General features: G+C 37.1%; 1 protein-coding gene across 2 annotated transcripts in view; it reads right to left on the bottom strand.

Moving 5' to 3' along the window:
- BICD2 (BICD cargo adaptor 2) overlaps window positions 1–22,936 on the bottom strand; it is a 108,296-nt gene that overhangs the window by 37,865 nt on the left and 47,495 nt on the right. For both annotated transcript variants that reach the window (XM_081320473.1, XM_081320472.1), the window contains exon 2: window positions 2,175–2,387. In XM_081320473.1, coding sequence (XP_081176599.1) covers window positions 2,175–2,387 — 213 coding nt within the window. The remainder of the gene's footprint in view (window positions 1–2,174; window positions 2,388–22,936) is intronic.

Genomic DNA, 22,936 nt, shown 5'->3' on the forward strand with positions numbered 1-22,936 from the left:
TCTGTTCATAGCTTTCTTAGATCAAAATCTTATATACTTTTTTGCTATTTATTTTAACAGCAAATTCTTAGGCTTATAGGTTTTTGAGTGTGAATATGAATGTATGTCTTTGCCAGGGTCAATGACTCCACTTTCACAGAGCTGTCTTCAGTTGGCCATACTCTCCTCCAAAAGTCTCATAGCAAACACATTTACAATAATTTTGGGTTCCTAAATAGTATAAAGTATAGAACTATCATATGTTTTGTGCAATCCAAAATGAAAGAGCTACTCTTTCTGGAACCTAAAATAATCCACATATCTGCTTTATGGACCAGCAAACTTATTAGCCTAGGTTTCTGCATTTCACTCTTGCTTAAATGAAACACAAAAACATGAAAAAAATCAAATCAGATTATTGGTCCCTCTAGCTCAGTCAACAGTAACTAGCAGCAATTCTTCAGGCTTTTACACAATTATCTTACACAACTGGAGCCAGAGATATTGAAGACTGCACCTGGAACTACTTACATCCAAATTATGTACTTCGCTCACTGAACTACAGTCTGCTCTGAATAATGAAATGCAAAATGACTTTTGCATTTTTTAGAATTATCACATGAGACAGAATTTGTTGAGCCAGCAAATATGAAAAGCTACATTCATATTTAGAAACCACCCTATCAGCATGTCTTAACAGGAACAAACTAGAAAATGAAACAGCTGTGATTTAAAAGTAATTATTATGTATATACCTATTTAAAAATATATTACCTGTGGAAATAGGCCAATTGTTTCTATGCACTCATACCTGTACACAACATAAGAATAAACTTTTTCAGAGGGGAGTTGCACTTCTAGATGTTAAGAAAACTTAGGTATAGCAGAGAAGTAGTTACTCACTTAATTTAACCACCTGTAGTTTACAATTTTCTTCACAGATAACAACAACAACAACAACTTGGAAGGGACCTTGGAGGTCATCTAGTCCAACCCCCTGCTCAGGCAGGAAACCCTATACCATTTCAGACAAATGGCCCGTTCAGTCTCTTCTTACAAACTTCCAGTGTTGGAGCATTCAACCCATCTGGAGGCAGGTTGTTCCACTACTTAATTGTTCTAACTGTCAGGAAGTTTCTCCTTAGTTCTTGGTTGCTTCTCTCCTTGATTAGTTTCCATCCATTGCTTCTTGTCCTGCCCTCAGGCGCTTTGGAGAATAGCTTGACCCCCTCTTCTTTGTGGCAGCCCCTGAGATATTGGAACACTGCTGTCATGTCACCCTTCGTCCTTCTCTTCATTAAACTAGACATACCCAATTCCAGCAACTGTTCCTTGTATGTTTTAGCATCCAGTTAATCTTCTCTGTACTCTTTCTAGAGTTTCAACATCTTTTTTACATCATGGTGACCAACAGACAAGGATAAAATGATGGACGGGGAGCTGACCCCAATCCTCAGCTTTCTTTTTTTTTAAAAAAAAATTTCATTTCTAAAATAAAAGATATAAAACTTGTATGTTCTCACTTTTTTATTATTCTTGAGTTTCTAAACTTTTGTTTTTAAATTATCCTATCAATGCAGGTCAATAAGTTTCAACATTGTTCCATGCAACCTTGCCAAAAGAAGAATAATGACAGACAAGTATAGTTATGCCAATGCTGTAAAATAAGTCAGTATGGTTATGTCCATGGCAGTGGGGTGGACAGTGGAAGAATTACTCTATGGCAACTCTGTAGAGAAGTTCGCTTTTGTTATTTAATACCTTGATGGAGAAGTTTAGGAAAGTAATAGTAGTGAGGTTGATTGAACTAAAATGCAGTTCAGTAAGTATTGGAGTTTTGGGATGCGCAACGCTAAATACTTCTAATTTCAAAACAGCCTATCACATAACTACCTCTGAGCCATGGTGGCGCAGTGATTAGAATGCAGTATTGCAGGCTAATTCTGCTGACTGCCAGGAGTTCAATCCTCACCAGCCCAAGGTTGACTCAGCCTTCCATCCTTCTGAGGTCAGTAAAATGAAGACCCAGATTGTTGGGGGCAATACGCTGACTCTGTAAACTGGTTAGAGAGGGCTGTTAAGCACTATGAAGCGGTACATAAGTCTAAGTGCTATTGCTATTGCTCTTCCAAGGAATGCAATTGTTCAGTTTCAAAGGTTTTTCAGTTCAAGCATTACTGCTTAAAAATGCTTACCTCTCTCAGTTCCTGGGCAACTGAATTTAGGCGTTCATTTTCAGACTGGGTGTTGGCAAGGACATTCCTCAGCTGCTTGAGTTCTGTCTGCAGTTCCATAACCTTTTTCATGTAGTATTCTTCTTTTGTGGCAGATTCCTGTATCAAAGTCTCCTCCCTGCTTTCTCCATCTGCTGCTACTTTCTTGTGGTTGGTATGAGCCTGACCAAAAGCCTGGAACAGAAACCAAAGCAGATTATGATTTATTTATTTTTACAAAAATTAAGTAACTTTTTGCAGAATGCATGTTTATTGTACCTTAGAAAAGAATTTAAGAAGACCAATGTCTTTATCCATGAAAATGTAACAATATATTTTATGAAGGTAGACAGATATACAGATAAAAATTTCCTTTTCAAGAAAGATTAGGTACGAGAAAATGGCATATATAAATCAATATCTGAGCTAATGAAAAAAACTTTCATTCTCAGATGTGTGGTATCTTTAAAAGAAGCAAATCTTATTCTTATGGACTACTGTCAATAGTTCTATTATAACTTCACAATAGGCTTTCCAATTAAATCAGTATGATTTTCATTTATGGATATAGTACTAAGATACGAATTAAACATTAGCTGCAATAAACAAAATCAACTAGGTCTCTTTGAAGCACTATATTCACCACTAAGTCACACCAGAAGCAGTCATCAAGCCAAACTTTCTCTGTAGATGTTCCAAACAGATCAATTTTGTTGATTTTTGACAACTAACTCAACTTTTTCTATCTTTTAAATAACAATTATGGCTAGATTGGCAAGTTAATGTAACTCTTTTGTTAAATATACTCTGCCAATAGCTACAGTTAACATGCAAAGGGTTATAGGAATAAAACAAATGAATTAAATCTTTCTCCGAATAACTTAGAGCAGGAGTTTTTAAAACTGTGGAAGACAGGAGCATTTGAAAGAGGTCACAAATTGTGGGGAAACACATTCCCACTTTCCCTGCTTCGTCTGCGCAAATGTACATGTTAGGCCAGTTGCTTCAACTCTGCATTTCTGTGCAGAGTCCCTGCTATCAGGTTGGGAATTTATACAAGTCCAGACCTGGAATAGACTAACATAGATTGGGAAGACAGAAAATTACAACCAAGTGCCAGTGCAACCATAATGAGTCCCCTTTGCTCCTATCATTCAGGGCAAAGGTCAAAAGAGAGATTTAGTTGCTTTCACTGTCACACAGCCCGATTTTATTGCCGATACTTTACGACAGGGAAAGAATTTCTCCACTTTTAATTTGCTTCCTCTATCATGAAAGCCAACTTTATGAACAGTCATTCTGAGTCTTAAAGTGCATAAATAAAATAAATCTTACAGTATTGACAAGTTTCACGTTTATAAGTTCAGGATTTTACAGTAATGTGTTGTTTTGATGGGATTGACCCTATAGCCCTCTTGAGGAAAAGCAGCAACAAATGCCTTTTGGATAGTTTTATTAAATTTAATCTTCAACAAAATTAGCAAGTGTCACCTCAAAGCAGGAAATAAAACACTAAGTCTACAAATGTATGTCAGTTGACTTTAAAGCTATATGTTGTTGTTGTTAGTTGCGAAGTCGTGTCCGACCCATCGCGACCCTATGGACAACGTTCCTCCAGGTCTTCCTGTCCTCTACCATCTTCTGGAGTCCATTTAAGCTCACGCCTACTGCTTCAGTAACTCCATCCAGCCACCTCATTCTCTGTCGTCCCTTTCTTCTATTGCCCTCAATCTTTCCCAGCATTAGGCTCTTCTCCAGTGAGTCCTTCCTTCTCATTAGGTGGCTATATAAAAAGCTTTATATCTTAGTGCCTCAAACTTTATACATTTTAAAAAATAAAGGGGGAAAAACTTGTTCTCAATAGACCAGCTCTAGGTTAAGGACTTCCAAAATTTTCTAATGAAATCATGCTGACTGTTAAGCCACAAACCAGAGAATAAATTATATTCTGAATTATTTATGGGCCATCTAGAATAAAATCTACTGTGGCTTTTCCACTGACTGCTTCTACCAGCTCGTTTTCTGCCCTCCAGTCCCTTTTGCTGCCTACAGTCACATATACATCCATACACTATATTCTCTGTTTGAGAGGGAAATGTCTGAGCAGATGGGAGATGACATGGGGTAGTATGAGAAAAAGACACATAAAAATCTACTGTATAAACATACATTATTCATGCAACTTGGATTTTACATGTTGTGTTCATCATTGAAAGTGAGATTAAAATGTCCCACTGTAAATAATTCATAATATAAGCAAAGTATCAGGGACAAAATCATGGAGAAATTCTATCTATGTTGTTGCTAAGAGTTCACAATGACTTGATACCACACAATCAATCATGTGGAAAATATATCAACGTAATTGTTTCAAGATTACTGGTTATAATCTCAATATGAAACAATATGCATGTAGAGTCAATGTTCATTTTATAAACAAATATTTACATTCAAAAGAAGCTTTGAAGTTATTGTATTGTATCTCCCAAAATATGATCCCTAAAGAAAAAGCTCAGTGAAAATATTGTACCATAGGTACAGTAAAATTTATAGGAATCATGTATTAAAAAACACATAAGAAATGTAAAATGTAGCACAACACAGAAACAGAAATAATAATTTAAAAAACTTAATAAAGGAATGTGTAACTTCTATCAGTAGATTATTGCACTGTCCATATCCAAAACAGTCCATATATGCAAAAATAAATAAATAAATGAATGAATGAATGAATGAATGAATGAATGATTTAAATATATTACAAAAACATTCAAATATTGCTGCACAGCATATAAGGCTCTGAGAGGTAATCTTTGAACATGTCTTAATTTAATCAGAAATTAAACAGCTATCCAATAGACTATTTTATTTTGGCCAAAACAAGTCTTTTTTTTTTCATTTTAAAAATTGAGTTTGCCGTATGACTTCAGTCATATTGGCGAAACACAAGCTATAATCAAAATTGCGCCCCAATCCAATTTATTCTGAAGTCTCTTGCTTTAGTTCTCAAATCAATATAATGTAGAAAATAATTCTAATAGAACAGGGGTCCCAACCTGTGAGCCACAACCCACTAGTGGGCCATGAGGGGATTGCAACTGGGCTGCGGAAATGGCCAGCAAGCACACATGCACACATGCGCATCCTCACTGGTGCAAGCCGTGGGTGTATACATGCACACACTCTCCATTTGCATGAGCGACAGGCACGAGTGCATGCTTGCTGGCCACTCGTGCAGAACCATCTCCTTTCCCCCCTGCCGATCCGCAAAACCAGAAACATTGGGGAACTCTGTTACAGAAAGACACCTGGGGTTTCAATTGCTGACTGAACTTTTGCCTCTCTTTTTAATCTTGTAGATCATATATTTATCAAAAAAATTATTCTCATTTCTATTGACCCATTTGAAGTTGTAAAAAATTGTTGCTGTGACAAGCAAGTGATTTGAAGCTTTTCACTTTCTTTCAAAACCATTTAGTGTGTAGTCACCTAAAATTTCTTGCTGCAATTGTTTTATCCATCCTTATAATTTTTATTGTTTTCCAAAAAGCATACAAATTTAATCATAATTAGACACTTTTATTTTCTCTCCTGTCTTGTGCAGAAATCAGATTTAAAATAATTGCTCACATAGGCAAGTATCTTTATATTATTAATTTGTATATAAACAAGTGGATGTAATTATTCAAAATTGTACCATTTTTTTTAAAAAAAAAACCCTTTTAATTCTGTACGAATGCAAATAAAACAATAGAACTTTACAACTTGACCAGAATCTCAAACTCCTAATATATTAGCCGCTTATAGAACACTTTCTACAGCAAATAGACATACCTTTAAATACAAACTCATTCTAAATCATCTCCCCTCCAAGGCTTTTTACTCAATACATTAAATAAACTAAACCAGCCTTATTCTTATCCCAAAGTACCACTTTCCACTTAAATACTGATGGGGGTCAGGCGGGGAGTTGGAAGGAATATGTGAAGAATGCCAGGATTGTTACTCCCAGCAGTCACTCAAGTTGTTCAAGGTCATTCCAGAGACCAGCTGAAGGAAAAATACACCTCCATTGAGCAGCAACTACACTGAAAGATGCTGGAGATGGATGATTATTTGAGTGACAATGGCAAAGATATACTTTCATATTGCACAGGAAAAGGTAAATCAGATTTACTTTTAAACCACTCCAAGAAAAGCATGTCAACGGTGTTGATAATAGAATGTCAGATAAAGGGCAGTTCAAGTCAAATAGCACTCAACATGTTATTGAAGAAGTACTAATTGTGTTTATGATATGGCTAGATAAAGCTTTTGGAAAATCTAGTTGCTGCAGTTGCCATGCAGGGAAACAAAATCCCTACATGGAATATAGGAAAAATGAACATAGGAAAGCTCAAAACAAATAAAATAGAGTACATTTTCACGTATTAGGCATTAGTGAATGCAACTGAATTGAGTTGAAATGGACTGGAATTGGTATTTTCAGACAGAACATCATGCTGTTTACACCTCAGGTCATAAAAACAAAGAAAATGATATTGCTTGTTTATTATTCAGAACATAAAAACAAAAAATGGCATTGCTTTCATAGTCTGGAAGGATATAGCAAGACAATACTTGGATACAATGCAGTCATTGACCAAATCATTTGACTTTGCAGACGATCCTTTGATATGATGCTTAAATATGTTTATGTTCCATTCACTGATGCAGAAGAGGAGGAGGTTGATAAGTGTTATGGTCGACCTAAAATTAACAGAACATGCGTTGCTTGTGGCTGAAGACTAGAATGCCAAAATTGAAAAGAGATCATAAGAAAAATGTTCTTGCATTTGTACAGTCTAAAAAAACAGAAATGAAGAAGAATGATTTGCTGTGATGTGTCTAAACCTCCAAAGATCAGAATCATTCAGGTAATGATTTTCTCTGTGAAATCCTATGAAAGGGAAAGTTAAGACTTTAAAAAAGAGTACAGTATTGATGTTTTTGACCTTGGGTGTTGGAGGAGCCATCTTATAATTCCATGAATAGAAAAAAAAATCTAACCCACATTAGTGATAGAACAAACAACCCAGATTTTCACTTAAGGTACAAATAATCAAATTATGATTATTTTGAACAGATTATGCAAAGATTCAGCTCCTTTGAGGAAAATCACAAGATTAGGAAAGATGGAAAGAAAGAAGATGATTAGTATGGTAGCAAGTGGACTTGTGGGCTCAATTACAGCAACAGCAGGTACAATGTTTAAAGACCTGAAGGGCCAGGTAGGGGACAGATCATCCTGAAGAAGGTCTGAGGGGGGTCTTTGGTGCTTTCTGATCTTGATTATTTTCTTGCAGATATTTCATCAGAGCTAGCGCTAATAACGCTACCCAGTTTGCGTAATCAAATGTCTGCAAAAAAATAACCAAGGTCAGAGAAAACCAGAGACATCTCACTTCAACCCTGAGCTACAAATATTATCCTTTACTGAAGAAAGTCTATTTCTGTGGTCACTGAGTCAACACCACTCAGAGGCAGATAATCATAATTACATATTCCATCAATCAAAATCATGTTCTCCCAGTATTACACATAGCACCACTTTGATTTTACTGACAAAGTATTCTCTTCCATACTATTTTAGTAGTTCTAGGACAGTCTTCCATTTCCTATATTTTTCTACTATTATTATGGATGGCCTCCTTCATGGATCATTACCTTCCACTGGCAGCTTGAGTATCCAAATTACCGGTATGCTATGAACTATATCACTGAGAGTTTATCCTTCCAGGAATGTCACCAATGATGAGCTGCACATAGATGAGGGAAAAGATTAAATATGGTCTCAAGGAGGAAGAAAAAGGCAATAATAAAAAATGTTATGTTGCTTAAGGTTGAACTATTGAGTTCCTGATTTGCTTTTCTTTTTGCAGACATTATGCTACCATGATGTGTAATATTATCAATTCATCAGGAAAATGGGTACTCATTTTTATATACTGCCCCCAAAATAAATTTATATTCACAAGCAGGACAAGATCAACTGATATTGCAAGGTGAGCTATCCTCACCCTCATCATTAATTAATTGGCCAGTTGGCCAGTAGTTCTCTTATACCACAGACATACTTTGAAGAATCAGAACAGTACAGAAAAAGAAATGAGTTCCCTTTTATTTATTTTTTATTTTTATGCAGTTTTATCTTGTTATTATTAAAAACAAATCTTAAGGAACAACCCATTCTTTTTGGGGTCCACTGGTATAGTCAGTTCTAGTTCCATACTATATAAGCATTTTCCATGTATATTTGATTGTTTATTTTGTGAGATACAATTGTGAGTTGCCAATTGAAAAACTACTCTCAACCCATTATTTTGTATACAATCATATGCATACACACATCTCTCATGCACACATAATGATTCTTGGTAATTATGTTAAAAAGGAATGGATGTTAAATCTTTTACAAGAACTGGGGTAAAAAGAACTGTACATTTTTGAAAGCAGGCAACAGAATTTCATTTTTAATGTGTGCCAGTTTGCCCACAGTAAAAAATGACAATAAAGGTTACCTAATCTTGTTGCCTTAATGTTATAATAAAAGTAATATTCGCATGCATGACTTTGGTTCCTTAGTCTGCTCTACCCTGAAGGGCTGACAGAAATGTATATTTCAACAAAACATGTAGATTAAAATATCAAAATCTTTAAAATTCTTGAATATCACTACAATGTGTTGCATTACCTTTCAAACCCTTTTTAAATAATTTCAACAAATTGCCAACAACTGACTATGAAGATGATGCAAACTAGCTTTACACTCATTAAAATTAGCTTTCCATATAGTGCTCCTAGTATATATCAGTATGTTTGGTGCAAACCACAAATAATTTATTTTGGCAAAATGTTTTTGAGAAAAATATCTCAATAACCTGGTAATAAACCCTGTAATCATATAATTTCCATTTTAACCATATAGATATAGCATTATAAATTTATTCAACTACCATTGCTAAACATAAGGCTTGCCATCGCAAAATATTTTTGAAGCATCTTTATCTGGAACAATAGTATTTAATATTCTGGAAAATGTATTTAGCTAAAAATTAACAGAACAAATATTTTGAAGACCCCTGCAATTGGTTCAAATCTGCTCACCATTTCTTGCTTTTTTAAAAAAATTGTGTTCATATACCATGCCAAACATGGATGTCTGATGAGGCTCAATACATACAACATAGGTAAGGTAAGGGTTCCCCCGCACATGGGTGCTAGTCGTTTCCAACTCTTTGAAACTCATCTCTGTTTCAAAGCTGAAGAGCCAGCGCTTGTCCTAGGACGTCTCCGTGATCATGTGGCCAGCATGACTAGACGCCAAAGGCGCACGGAACGCTGTTACCTTCCCACCATAGTGGTCCCTATTTTTCTACTTGCATTTTTTACGTGCTTTCGAACTGCTAGGTTGGCAGAAGCTGGGACGAGTAACAGGCGCTCACTCTGTTACGCGGCACTCGGGATTCAACCCGCCAAACTGCCCATCTTCTGATCGACAAGCTCAGCATCCTAACCCACTGAGCCACCGCGTCCCTGCACATACAACATAGTAATCCTTTATTATTATTTTTAATTCTTCTTGTGATGTTTTGTTAATTCAGTCAAAAATGGAATGGAGTTTTAAAATATTTTAAATGCTACAGACATTTTCAGCAAGTCAATTGACATAAAAGAGAGTACAACTCAGGTTATTTCTTAACCCACCCATCCTTTATTAACCAAAGAATCAATCAGTTACATACTTATAATATGCTTAACAAGAGATCAATGAAACATCATTTTAGATCTTTCAATAGATTTGTGTTGAGTGACTGATCTATTAAGAATTAGTTAGTTTCCTACTAGCTTATTTTAATAAGATTTCAAGTGCAACAATTAACTACTGATTAGGAATACTTTATGCATTCTGTTATGAACTTGTAGCACTCAGGTGGAACTCTCAATATGTAAATTTCTCCTTCATGTTGTGAGTCAGGGAAACAACTCACTTGAATGTACAGTCTTAGCACACTAAATTGCTGATAAATATTAATATTAAATATTTTAAATATTTAAACTATTTATCATTCTCTCTCCTGAGGATGCATTTTACATTCCACTTCTTTTCCATTCTCAACCCTTCGATACTGTTCCACCTTTCATTTAAAACCTAGTAACTACCCAAGCCTTAAGCATAAATAGAAACTGCATTTACCCATTAAAAGAAAAGAAATATACAGTCCATCACAAGACACTAAGATACCAATTATACAAGCATTGTAGAAGACCCACATAAAGAAGAAGCACATCAATAAACAGAAAAAGTGATACTGAAAAAAGCAAACAGAAACAAATCTGGTTAGATTCAAAACAGTACTCAGTTTTGATGTATCTGTGTCATCTCTAGTTTAAAGAATTGTTTAATATTAAGCATGGTTTATTTTGCATTGGTTGATGTTGCAAGTTGTGGTTAATTAGGAAAGAAATATTTGCAGCCTGCTTCCTGCCTAAGGAGGATATATACAAACATAGGGAAAGACAAAGCTTACTCTCACAGAGCTAAATTGTGATATATAATCTGAAGTCAGCCTTGAATTTTAATGCAATTTTTTAAGGAAATTACAAAAGAGGCAGCATTGTTTAAGAAATATAATTCCCATTGTAGCAGGAACATTATTACATTGTTCTCATCTCCTGAGGTTTGGATATTAAATTATTCAGATAGCTTAGTATTGTAATGTCACTGAAGCTCAGCTTTCCATTAACCCAATCCTCTCCAGATGGTTGGGGCTGATAATCATGTTGGTTGGGAATTTTGAAAACTACAGAACAACAAATCTAAAGCACATCACTGAGGAAGAGTGAAATTTCTGTACTGTACTTACAGAAAGACTTGGTATAAATGGAAGGAGGAATAACAATACAATAACAATAAACTGTGATGTGATGTCAGCTCAGCATTTATTAGAGAAAAAACATTCCCAAAGATAAAATCTAGCCTCTCATTTAGAGAGTAGCCTTTTAGGTTCAGATACACTAGGCCACGGGTGTCAAACTCGCCACGTCACATGACGTGTCGCGATGTATCGTGACTTTTTTTGCATTGCTGGAGCTGGGGTGGGCGTGGCCTCCGTATGATGCAACTGGCCCATGGGCCGGCAGTTTGACATCCTGCACTAGGCACTATAGTTCAGACTGTAAACTATAATTCTTCTTTAGCTTAGAGTTTGTAATTAGTGGGGTGTTTCATCATTCTGTTAATCATAAACCTGCCCAGAGTCACTTTTTCTGAGATGAGGTCAATACAGACTTGATAAATACATAAAAGGCTTCATACAAATAAAAGGCTTAATGGGATTAAGTTAACTACAACTGTAGTAGAATAGCATTTTTTGTTGCTGTTCACATTTCTGCACAGCTGTAGAACATAACTACAACTGTTCACACACAATAACATCTAGGATGTGTCCAAGTTACCTTGGATGAACCGTCTCATCCCAATGGGACTGCCCTGTCCCACCCATGGCAGCAGAGGAGGCATACTGTGGAACTCACTGGCTCTAAATAACAGAGCCACACTAAGAGGGAAACTGAATCAGACTATAAATTTGGTTTCAGAAAGTGTATTTTGCAGTTAACTTATTAAGTTTAAATAGCAGATTAAAATAGCCTTATTATTCAACTTAGCACTCTTTAAGTGTAATGAACTGTAGTTCACTACCCACAGCCCTTCTTGTGAGGGAGATATGTGGTTAAAAAGTTTGATAAATAAATAAATTTGATCATCCTAGGCAGTGTACTGTGTAGACTAGGAATTAACTAGAAATATCAAAGATTGAATCTGGATTCTTCTTCTGCATAAAGAATATGTGTTCCACATACATCATTAGTCGATTTATAGAAGGAAATCAGAGATGAGTGTAATTTAAAAGCATAATTATACACTTTCTCTTAGCAAACATGGGATAATGTTGGAATAGAACTGATCTGAAGTGATGAAAGACAAACTTGATTTTGACATGCTTCTAATGGACGGATTTTTTTAAAAAAAAATCGAGATCATCTAATTGTGCAGCTTGAAAGAAGCAATATCATTCAGTCACTTGGGCTTCCTGTATTTTTTTGGCTGTGCTCCCACGGATCCCAGATGGTCAAAGTGCTGTTAAATTTAATCCCTTGAGTTGTGTTTGGACATCTGTCCATAAGTAACTTCCCTCAGGCCATTTATTTCACTCCTATAAGCCACTAGCCATCCATCAACTTGTAATTGGTTTGGGTCTCTGCTGGCCAAAATCAAGCTGATCTGGATAGAATTTACCAATCTATCTTCTGATTGTGTCCTGTCCTGCTTTCTAGTGCAATAATTAAATACTTTTCTATTGCACAAAGATCACAAGCTTAGGTGTTTCTGTTTTTAAAAATGGTTGTATATACATGTCATGCTTAGCTATATTTATTGATTAAACCGTAACGAATGAGCCCACGTATCAGGCTAAACTGCAGTCTACAACAGTGTGTGCGAAACCCAGCTTTGCAGAGTAAAAATGCTGTATTTCATTATAAGTAGCAAAAAGTACATCAACATCTCAATGAAGACAGTGAGCCAATTAACACAGGATACACATATTCAACTAACTGAAGCAAGAGCTGTAGCAATTTTTCTTATTCTGTAGTTCTGGCATGTTGGCATCCATGGAGAAACAGAATTAGTGCATGGACTGTATTACTCTGTATCTCTGTATAAATAATAGCTATAGAAGTAGCATTAATTCTTTTTGCCAAATTACATGCAACAGCGTTAATGTTAAGATAAGCACGAGCAGCAAGCACTGGCACACACCCACTATAGATATAGCCAAAGCTACGTATTCTGCTTTATTATGTAAAGCTGTTTTAGAGTCACAAGTGCTATCTAGCGTGACTCCACGTCGAGAACGATTTGAGTGAATTTGCTGTTTAGAAAGCAAAACAGGAATCAAACGGCTGAGACAACACTGTGCTTCACTAATATTAGCAGGAATGTAATTAAAAGTTTCTTGACCACATGTAAAAAACCATCCTTGCGAGAGCCAAACATGAGCAAAATTAAAGGAAGTTTCCTCAAAAGATATACAATTTAAAACAGGTGAACTAATACGAAAACAGTGAGGTTTTTTACTTGAAGATGTACAATTAACTATTTTTGCGCATGTTATATTCTCAGGGACTGCTACTATCAGGGTGTGCAAAGCAATTACATCAGGGGATAGATCATAGGCAGTCAACGCCCAACTAGATATAGTCCCATAGTTAAAGTTTTTATTCAATAGAAATTTGCTCAAGCCAGTGAAGTTCTGAATTGCTGCAGAAGGGGTACAAAAAGGGATCAGACATGTAGAAAGCAAATTTTCCATGTCATACGATTCAGATAAGCAAAAGACTTCATTTTGTGTGATGTTAGCTAGCTGCACCCATAGGTTTTGCTTCATTCGCTGCTCAAGTGAATGTTTGGGTGAGATGACAGCTGCTGTCGCTAAAGGGCACCAATTAATAATCAAACATAAACAAATAATGGCTAAGGAATTGGCAGTTAAAACCGCAAAAATGGCAGCGCATAAATTCTCGGGGGTTTGTTCCACATGCTGCTGTTGCAGCACTGCCTGCGCTTTGGTGGTCAGGCTTTTCACATCTCCCCACGTTACTGGACGGTTGGTCTGGCAAGATCGTATTGGCCGCTGTGCCATCTGTAAAGTCATTTTGGCCATTTCTGGAACCAGATTCGGGGACTGGTGCCACGACATCCTTAGCTGGATGGACGCAACATGCTGGAATCCACAAAGGTCCTGTAGGAGCAAGCACAGCAGCATATCCTCCTCCCCAAGTAATCATAGGGACTGGCCCTAACCATGTTTTGTCTGGTAATGCCCGATAATATACTAGAGGGGGAGGCAAACTTGTTTTCTGTTGAAAGTTTCTCTGATAAGCGGTCGAATTTTGAGTAGAGACATTCAACTGATTTAAGGTAAATAAAACTTTTTTTAACCTGTTGTATTACCCACGACAAATTGGGTACCTGAGATCCCTCCTTTTTTATTTGTTTGTGAAAACAGTCCTTAAAGGACTGATTAGCACGTTCCACAATGGCTTGACCTGTGGAATTGTAGGATAGCCCATGAGTAAGAACAATATTCCAGGTTGTACAAAATTGCAAAAAGGCCGATGAAGAATAGGCCAGGCCATTATCAGTTTTTAAAGAGGACAGTTTACCCAAGGCAGTAATGGCTGAAAAAAGATGAGAAATAACATGATTAGCCATTTCCCCTCGTTGAGGTGTGGCCCAAAGTGCTCCTGAATAGGTATCAATAGATAAATGAATATACTTCTAGGGAGCCAAGGAGGGAACATGGGTGACATCCATTTGCCATAGTTGATTAGAGGCAAAACCACGGGGATTAACTCCCGTGTCCCTCGAGGGGGATGCCCCACAACATTGCGGACAGGATGAAACAATTTGCTTGGCTTGCTCAAGTGGAATATGGCAAGCTTGTGCCAGCCCCCTGGCATTTTGATGAAAAAAAGAGTGACTGAAGAAAGGATCTGAAAACAAAGTGGGTAAAAACAGAGCCATGAGATTGGAGTCAATCCTGGGTGTAATGTAAGCACCTGGAAGATTAAAAATTAAGTTAACACACATAATGAGAGTTAGAGATTAAATTAAAAGGCTGTTGAGAAAAAGTATTAAAAGCTAAAATAGCAGCAGACAATTCTGAGTGTTGCGGGGATGACTGTATTGCAGTGTAGGACACCTTCCATGTATCATCATGAGAATACTTGTAAGCAATCGCTCCCCTCATTCACCCTCCATCTGAAAAAACAGTCGGAGCTTGCAAAAGCGGAGAAGACAAAAGCAATGGGCGGACAGGAAAAGAAGAAGTCATTAAACACGCAAGCCGAGGATCTTTAGGCAAATGATATGCAATACAGCCCACATAGTCAGTTAAAGCACACTGAAGAGATAGGTTATTCTGAAAATAAAATTGAAAATCAGATTCCAATCAGATGGAAACAAACTTCCGTCAAGTAGGTTAAAACTTACAAATCTAAACAAAACAATGCAGAGTAATTTCTTTTAAAACTCAAAAGATTTCAAGAAGAATTGTCCAACAAGTACTGTCTCCTCCTTCCAGAAAAAAAACCTGCAAGCTGAAACTGCAAGAGTGGGTATTAAATTTCACATCCACCTCCCTTTCTCAGACCAGAATTCTAAGCAGAGGGAGAAAAGAACAGTTAAAACGACCAGCCCCCCTTTCTTCTGTCTCTCTCTCTCTCATTCTTAAAGTAACAAAGCGGGGAGGGGGGAGAAAGAGACTGGAGGGGGAAAAGAAAAGGTAAAAGGAATTTTACAAAAATTTCACCACTAAAAAAAAATAGCTTGCTCTCCTTCACATGCATTTTCCATAAATTCACTCACAGATTCCCCATAAAACTCTTCACATGCAAACACAACAATAAAATCAGCAATTTACTGTTTCTTTCACAGCCTGGGACAGAAGTGGGGGTGGTAGGGTTTTGAGGCTAACACACACACATTTACACATCAGCAAATTAACTCATTCACGTCCATTCCAACTGCTGGCATAAACAATTTCACATACAAAAATTTCATTTCATACTTACTCCAGGCAAACCAATCACTATTATTATAATTTCAGCGAGCTGTTTACAAGCCAATGAGCTCCTTGTTCCAAATCTCTTTTTGTTTGTTTGTTTGTTTTTAAATAAGGCCTTTTTGTTTATTGTTATCAGAGGGGGTTTATACCCTCTTCCAAGTCTTGGAATAACACAGAACAACATAGACAGACATATATACACAGATACTAGTAAAACAACGTTCATTTAGACATATGGCTTGTCCTGCAAGAAGCAAGAAAAATCAGGTGATTCCAACCAAACATGGTTTTATAGGGCCCTTTAGCCATCTCCCATTTTTCTCACCATTCCAAGTCCAAGCTTAATGTTCCAAATGTACAAATATAAGTATATAACAAAACAAAACACACATCAATTTGGAGTATGAGGCCAAAACAGACCTCCCCTTTTAATTAAAAGGAGATGATCATTTATGGTTACTTACAATTTATCCCACCAACTTCAAAAGACAGTGGGGAAAGACTAAAAGGAATATTGAACCTGGGATCTTTTGTAGGTGTGAAGTGCGAAGTGTCCTCACCTCTGACAAAAGAATCAAATAGTCCAAAGAGACAGATTAAAAGAAAAAGACAGGGGAAAAAACTTGCTTTTGGTTTCAACTTCTGATAGAAAGGGCTGCGGGATGCTGAAGACATGCCCCCCCACGGATCTCGACATTCCCTTTTAAAATGACCAGGTTTTCCACAATTATAACACTTTCCTTGAGGCTTGCTGCCTTGTGATAAAGTGGCTGCCAATAAATTGGTTTGATAAAAGGCTGTTCCTATATTCTGTAATCTGTTAACAAAATCAGGATACGGCTCAGTAGCTCTATGCCTGATGTTAGAGAAGGCTTGATGAGGTTTGCCAGAAACAGGCACTTTTCCAAATGCTTGGTAAAAAACTTGTAAAGTAGCAGCTGGCAAAACAACTTGAGCATCAACTGGAGTAAAGGGACCAGACCCATCAGCAATTTCTTCTACATTCCCCCCCCCTTTTGCTAATTGTTCCTCTAAAATTTGCCTCATGGGGGTATACAATGGCCATGAAGAAGCAGAAGAATTAACCATGAGGAGCTGAAGGTTCAATTAAAGATGATTTAGGGGGAAAAACTTTTATTTTATCATAATCAGGTGGAGGTTTTGTGGTCAATTGCTGTCCTGCCAAAGCATCAGAGCCAAATTTTTCCACTGTTTGACGGCATTGAAACCATAGATGTAATATCTGAACTGGAGCCCGGGGTTCAAGATGTAAAGTATGCCCTATCCAAGGACAATGTTTCCCTATCTCTCCAACGAGCTTCCTTATCTCTGCCTCAGGTGCTTTAAGCCCTGACTGTAGCAGGAAGTGAAGTTCCTCTACATGCTGCTGCTGTTGGTGAGTTAGATTGCAACCCACACTTACCTCTGAGAGGTCCCATAGGACGAAGGTGCACCTTGGGGTCTATTCCAGACGAAGGTAAGTATGTTGAAAGTTGCTCCCCTGGAGGGAGGTCCCTGTTAATTTGTTTTGGTCCCTGTTGATTTGTTTTTGTCCCTGTTCGGGCGCCAAAATGTCCAGTCATTGCAGGGTGTCCCAAAATGTCTGTCTGCCTACACAGAGTTTATTGTATTTATACAGTTTTAACAAGCAGGAAATAATGCACAGCAAAAGCATTGTTTATTGGTGTACTCCCTAGTCAATCTTAAAGAACATCTGAACATCCCAGCCAGGGCAGAGGCTCTCATATCTAGCTGGTTGCTGGCAGTCCTTGGCAGTGCTAATTGGAATGAGCTTATAGACATGCGGATAACAGGATACTAAGGCAGGCATTTTTCTGCACACGGTCCCTTCATATCCTTGACCTCCATCTCTACACTATAGGTCTTATAAAAAATTTAAAAATAAATAAAATAAAGAATTTGATTAAATAATACATTCAATAGTTTTATATACTACTTTTTTCTCTAAGAGCTCAAGATGGCACACACAGTACTCCCTTGTCAGGTGTTATTTGGAATAAAACAACTTTGTTGGACTGAAGACACTCAGTGATCTTCTATCAACAAAGGTGAATGTGTACCCCATTTGTACCCCCTTAATTAGAGTACTGAGTCTGGTACTCAGTGCTATGAAACCTAGATCAATCTAGCAACTCATTTATTGTTCATGCTTCCTGTCTTTGGCAGAAATAAGAATGATAAGAAAGAGCCTGAGGGAGAAAAAGAATATTAACAAATAAATTGCATGTACATATAAGGAAACTATCTATCCAAAAGCATTCACCAGAATTTCTCCAGATTATAAGATCATTACCATTTGGCGGAAAAACAAGTATCCGTATATTTTCCTTTCATCTTTATTCCATTCAGAATTCAACAGTAATGTTCATTAAATTGTATTTATCTTTTTCGAGAACTCTAAATGATCTTTTGTTCTATCTCTAAGATGAGAATAACAAAGTAGTTAGAAAGAACAAATACAAATGTAGTTCAGAATGCATTACTTAAAAGTCTATTGTCTTCTGGTGAGGATAGTAAAGAGAACTTGCTTCTTGTTTTGTACCCTTCAGGGCTGTGCCAGTGATAAAGGAAATGCTATAATGCTCGATCTATGTTCTTCCTAGATTATTATGTCTAATGCAAAATGTATGTCCAGTAAGATTTAAATTTCTTTTTTAAGAGCTTCTTAAAAATGAGGCATGGTCAAGTTGCATTTGAAGAAAACTAACTGCAACTCTGGAGTTGAAATTAAGTATAGTTTGATTGTTAGCATCACACCTCCTGGACAAAGTACTCAAACAAATGAAGAACTCTATGCATTCCTACATTAAACTGATTCTCCATTTAGCATAGAAGAACACAAACATTACAGGTGGTCCTTTACTTACAACCACAATTGGGCCCAAAATTTCTGTTGCTAAGTGAGACATTTGTTAAGTGAGCTTTGTTCCATTTTATGTCTTTTCCTGCCACAGTTCTTCAGTGAATCACTGCAGGTGTTAAGTAAGCAACACAGTTGTAAAGTGAATTTGGCTCCTCCATTGACTTTGCTTGTCAAAAATCGCAAAAGGGTATCTCACAACTCTGAGACACTGCAACAGTCATAACTGAGTCAGTTGCCAAGTGTCTGAATTTTGATCACATGATCATGGGGTACTGCAATAGTCATAAGTGGGAAAAACAGTGATAAGACACTTTTTCAGTGCTGTTGCAACTTCAAATGGTCACTAAATGAACTGTTGTAAATCAAGGACTACCTGTACATCCCTGATATTCAATCGTTTTGCCCTCAAATTTTAATGGTGCAATCTCAGATGCTGAAAGCCACAAATTCCATTAGTCAGACTAGACTACTATTTGCAAGAAATTCCTGGTTTATTTAGAAATTCTAAAGCTCTTTGCCTCAATGCTATTATTGTACAAAAAAATCAGGAATAAGCAAGTGCACTATTAGCTGATTTTGCTAATTGGAAACAGCTATAAAAAACCAGGATGAGTCTCTCTGTGATCTGTGTAGCATACCAAAATCCCTTGCATATTTCCTCTAATAAGCAAGAATCATAAACTAAACCCTAATCATTCTGAATTTACCTGAGATAACAAGAATGGGATTCTAATTCAGCTGCATCTTAGCAAAAAAACCCAACAGAATTTCCTAGGTTGTGTATCTACGTCCAGTAGCAGAAGTTGGAAGCAATGGAGTAGTGGCATCAGCACACTTACTAATTCTAGCTACTGCATCCAAATATAGCCAAAATAACGAGGTTATTGACAGGAAAGGCTAGCAAACCCCAGCATCACTTAGGCTGTTATTACACAGGAAAGCCACACAACCAATTATAGTATATCCTCCTTCCTTGTGTGTTTAGGGAGAGGACTTCACTGACCATTTTAAGCAAGGTGTTGTTTTTTAAGGATGAAAGCAGCTATGCACATTTTTCAAAAGCTACTATAAAAACATTAAGGGCTCCCATTGTTAACAGAAAGTATAAGAGAAGAGATGCAACCCTGACACACGCTCTGTGTGTCTTGGACTCAGAGCTCTCCTCCCAGCAGGCACCAATTAAACAGTTCTGATCGAAGTATGAGAGGGGCAACCTCCATGAATGTTGGCACTCAGCCCAGAGGCCAAGAAGGAGGGGAGGAGAATCTGCCTGGCAAATTATTCCTAGAAAGTGCTCTGCAAGTGAGAAAAAGTGGACTAGGGAACAGAAGAATTCATGCTTGCTGTATTCGCTCCTCCCATCCTCTATTAGTCATCTCTGTAAAGCAAAACTACATTTGTTTCTATGTCTCCACATCACCGTCAGCATTAATCCAGCCTACAAGTGCCACAGCCTCACATCATCCCACTGACCCAGGCACCCAGTGACAAGTGTTTCTGAAATGTCAAGCAAAACAAGGCAGCCTTTAATAAAAGCCACACTGTCTTTTTCTCTGAATTGAAAGGCTGATAGATGGAAGCTAACTGTACTCAACAGATGAGCCAACTTGAGGCATTAACTGTTGCTTTCACTCATTCAGAGATGGGGGAGAAGCCAGTCCCTTCAACTGTCCCATTTACATTACTATGTATAGCATCTCAGTTCACAATAAGACTGTCTTTGGAAGCTAACAGATGTGTTTATATGTGATTCTTTCCCCTCTCTCACCCTCACGAAATGAAAACTTTTGTCATTCGGATCAAAGAACTGCTCTAGCAAGTGTGGGGAGGTTGGTCAGAAAATATGAAGAATAAAATATATTCCTAATGAGTCATTAAAATAATGTATTCTATAAAGAAAAAAGAAAATGCTGTCTGGTTACATTGCATTTTTCAATGAAGTGTTTCATGTTTTGTCATCAGGAATACTTGCACAATCATAGAAACAACAACAACAACCACAAAACAAAACTAGGCCTTTAATTTCCCCCACCTCAGAATACATGTTTATATGCAGAACATTTTTACCCCTGATTGTACATTCTATGTGACCACAAACTAAAAACAGAACATTAACAAGTTACAGAAAGCATTAAGAAATCAGCCATCAATGTCGTAACAGTCAATTTTTCTTAAGTTTAAAAATAAACAAATATACAGTTGATGCTTCTGGAGAAAAGATTAATAGCTGGTTTAAATGTTAATAGCCAGAAAGAAGCATTAAATTATTCCATATGGGCATCTGATGCCATCTAACTGATTCATGTACAAAGCCTCAGTGCACGGCTGCACAATTTCCTCTTCATCAAAGCGGGAATCAATCAAGCTGAAAAGATGTAAAGCAGGTGTAGGTAATACAATATCCACGGGCATTGTGGGCCTCTATCATGCTGGCATCTACTCAGGCTCCCTGTCACACAAGATTTCAATTCATTACATTGGAGCAACTAAATAGAAAACTGGCATGCTGCAAAACAAGATGCCAGGCTTTACCCTAATCTTGACTTAAAAGAAGATTTCTGGGTTCCCAACAGCCCATAAATAATTCTTTTAAGGGCAAAGATAGAAGATGATTGCAGACTAGAGCCTTATTTTAAATGTGCTCAAAAAGAAGCTAAACTGGTAGAGAACGTTTCAAGGGACACTAGAAGGAGAAACTTCATCCATTTTTATTTTGGTAAACATAATTAGTGGCTGCCCCTGCTAGCTCTGGTAATCAGCTTCCAAACTTGTCTTCCAAACCCACAAATTGCTCTCTCAAAATTCCAAATCCTTGGCACAGAGAAAACCACCTCAATCCCATGAGCTTTGCAGACAACAAATGACACATCATGCTGTAAATACCACCATATGAAATCATTTAAGAGTAGTTTCCATATGGTCGTGCCTATAATTCAGAGGCCATAATGAGATCATTTAGAACACAAATTCCTTCTTTTTTACTGATGGGAATAAAATAAATAAAATGTCAAGACCATCCAAATATGCTCTGTTGAAAACTCCTCCACTTCTACTACCGGCACATCGCAGACAACCAAAGATAAATATTTCTTAGTAATGGCACCTTTCTTGATAAACTCCGGGACAGCAAAGTTCCTCAGTCATCCTTTGTCCTTCTTGATTTCTAACATGCATTTTAAAATAGTTTCTCTTTTTTACTATTTAATTTCCAATTTACAAAAATTTAAAATTAAACATATTTTGAAAGAAAACTAAAAAAAAATCCATCAAACCATGATTAAAGAATACAACTAGGTATTTTTAAACATTTTTAAACCTAAAAGTTAGGTTTAAATAATTCCAATATATGTTTGAGGAAACAAGTATATTTACAAGCATATTTACAACTGCCTCAACTTTCTTTATACCGTCTCAACTTTCTTTACACTGAATAATGAATTTTAATAGGTATGTACGTTATTATCATACTTGCATGCCAACATTGACATATATATTCCAAAGAGGCCCAATGAGATGAGAAATTTCCTCTGGCATGTATGGGCATATATTATAGGTTTATAGCTTTGATCTGGCACATGAAAATGTTTCTGCAAGGGCAATTCGGAAATAAACCTCCATTTGGTTATCAATGACAGATACTTGCAGATACAAAACTTTTATTATACACATTAGAAAACTACCTTACATTACTTTTCAACATAATCACCATTCAAATTGAGGCACTTGTCATGACGTCTTACAAGGTTTGAAATTCCTTAGTAGTAGTCGCTTGGTGCCAAATCTGGGCTATTGGGGGGGGGGGTGATCAAAAACATCCCAATGGAACTGCTTCAAAAGTTTAGTGGTGTGCAGGCAAGCATTATCGTGAACCAACACCACCCCGGAAGTGGTGCCATATAAAATCCCACCAAATGTGAAGATGCCAAAGAAGTACTGCTAGTGAAGTTCATGGAGCGTGGTTCGATCACCAATTCAGAAGTCTACTGTGAAACATTACGAAAACTCATGTCGAGCCATCCATAATAAGCGTCAGGGCATGCTGACTTCAGGTGTGGTATTGGTTCAAGATAATGCTTGCCCGCACCCCACTAGATGCACCGAAGAACTTTTGAAGCAGTTCCACTGGGATGTTTTTGATCACATCTTCCCAATAGCCGAGATTTGGCGCCGAGCAACTACTACTACTAAGG

This window comes from Vipera berus (assembly GCF_964194415.1).
Source record: "Vipera berus genome assembly, chromosome: 2".
In the NCBI taxonomy this organism is placed as follows: Eukaryota; Metazoa; Chordata; class Lepidosauria; order Squamata; family Viperidae; genus Vipera; species Vipera berus.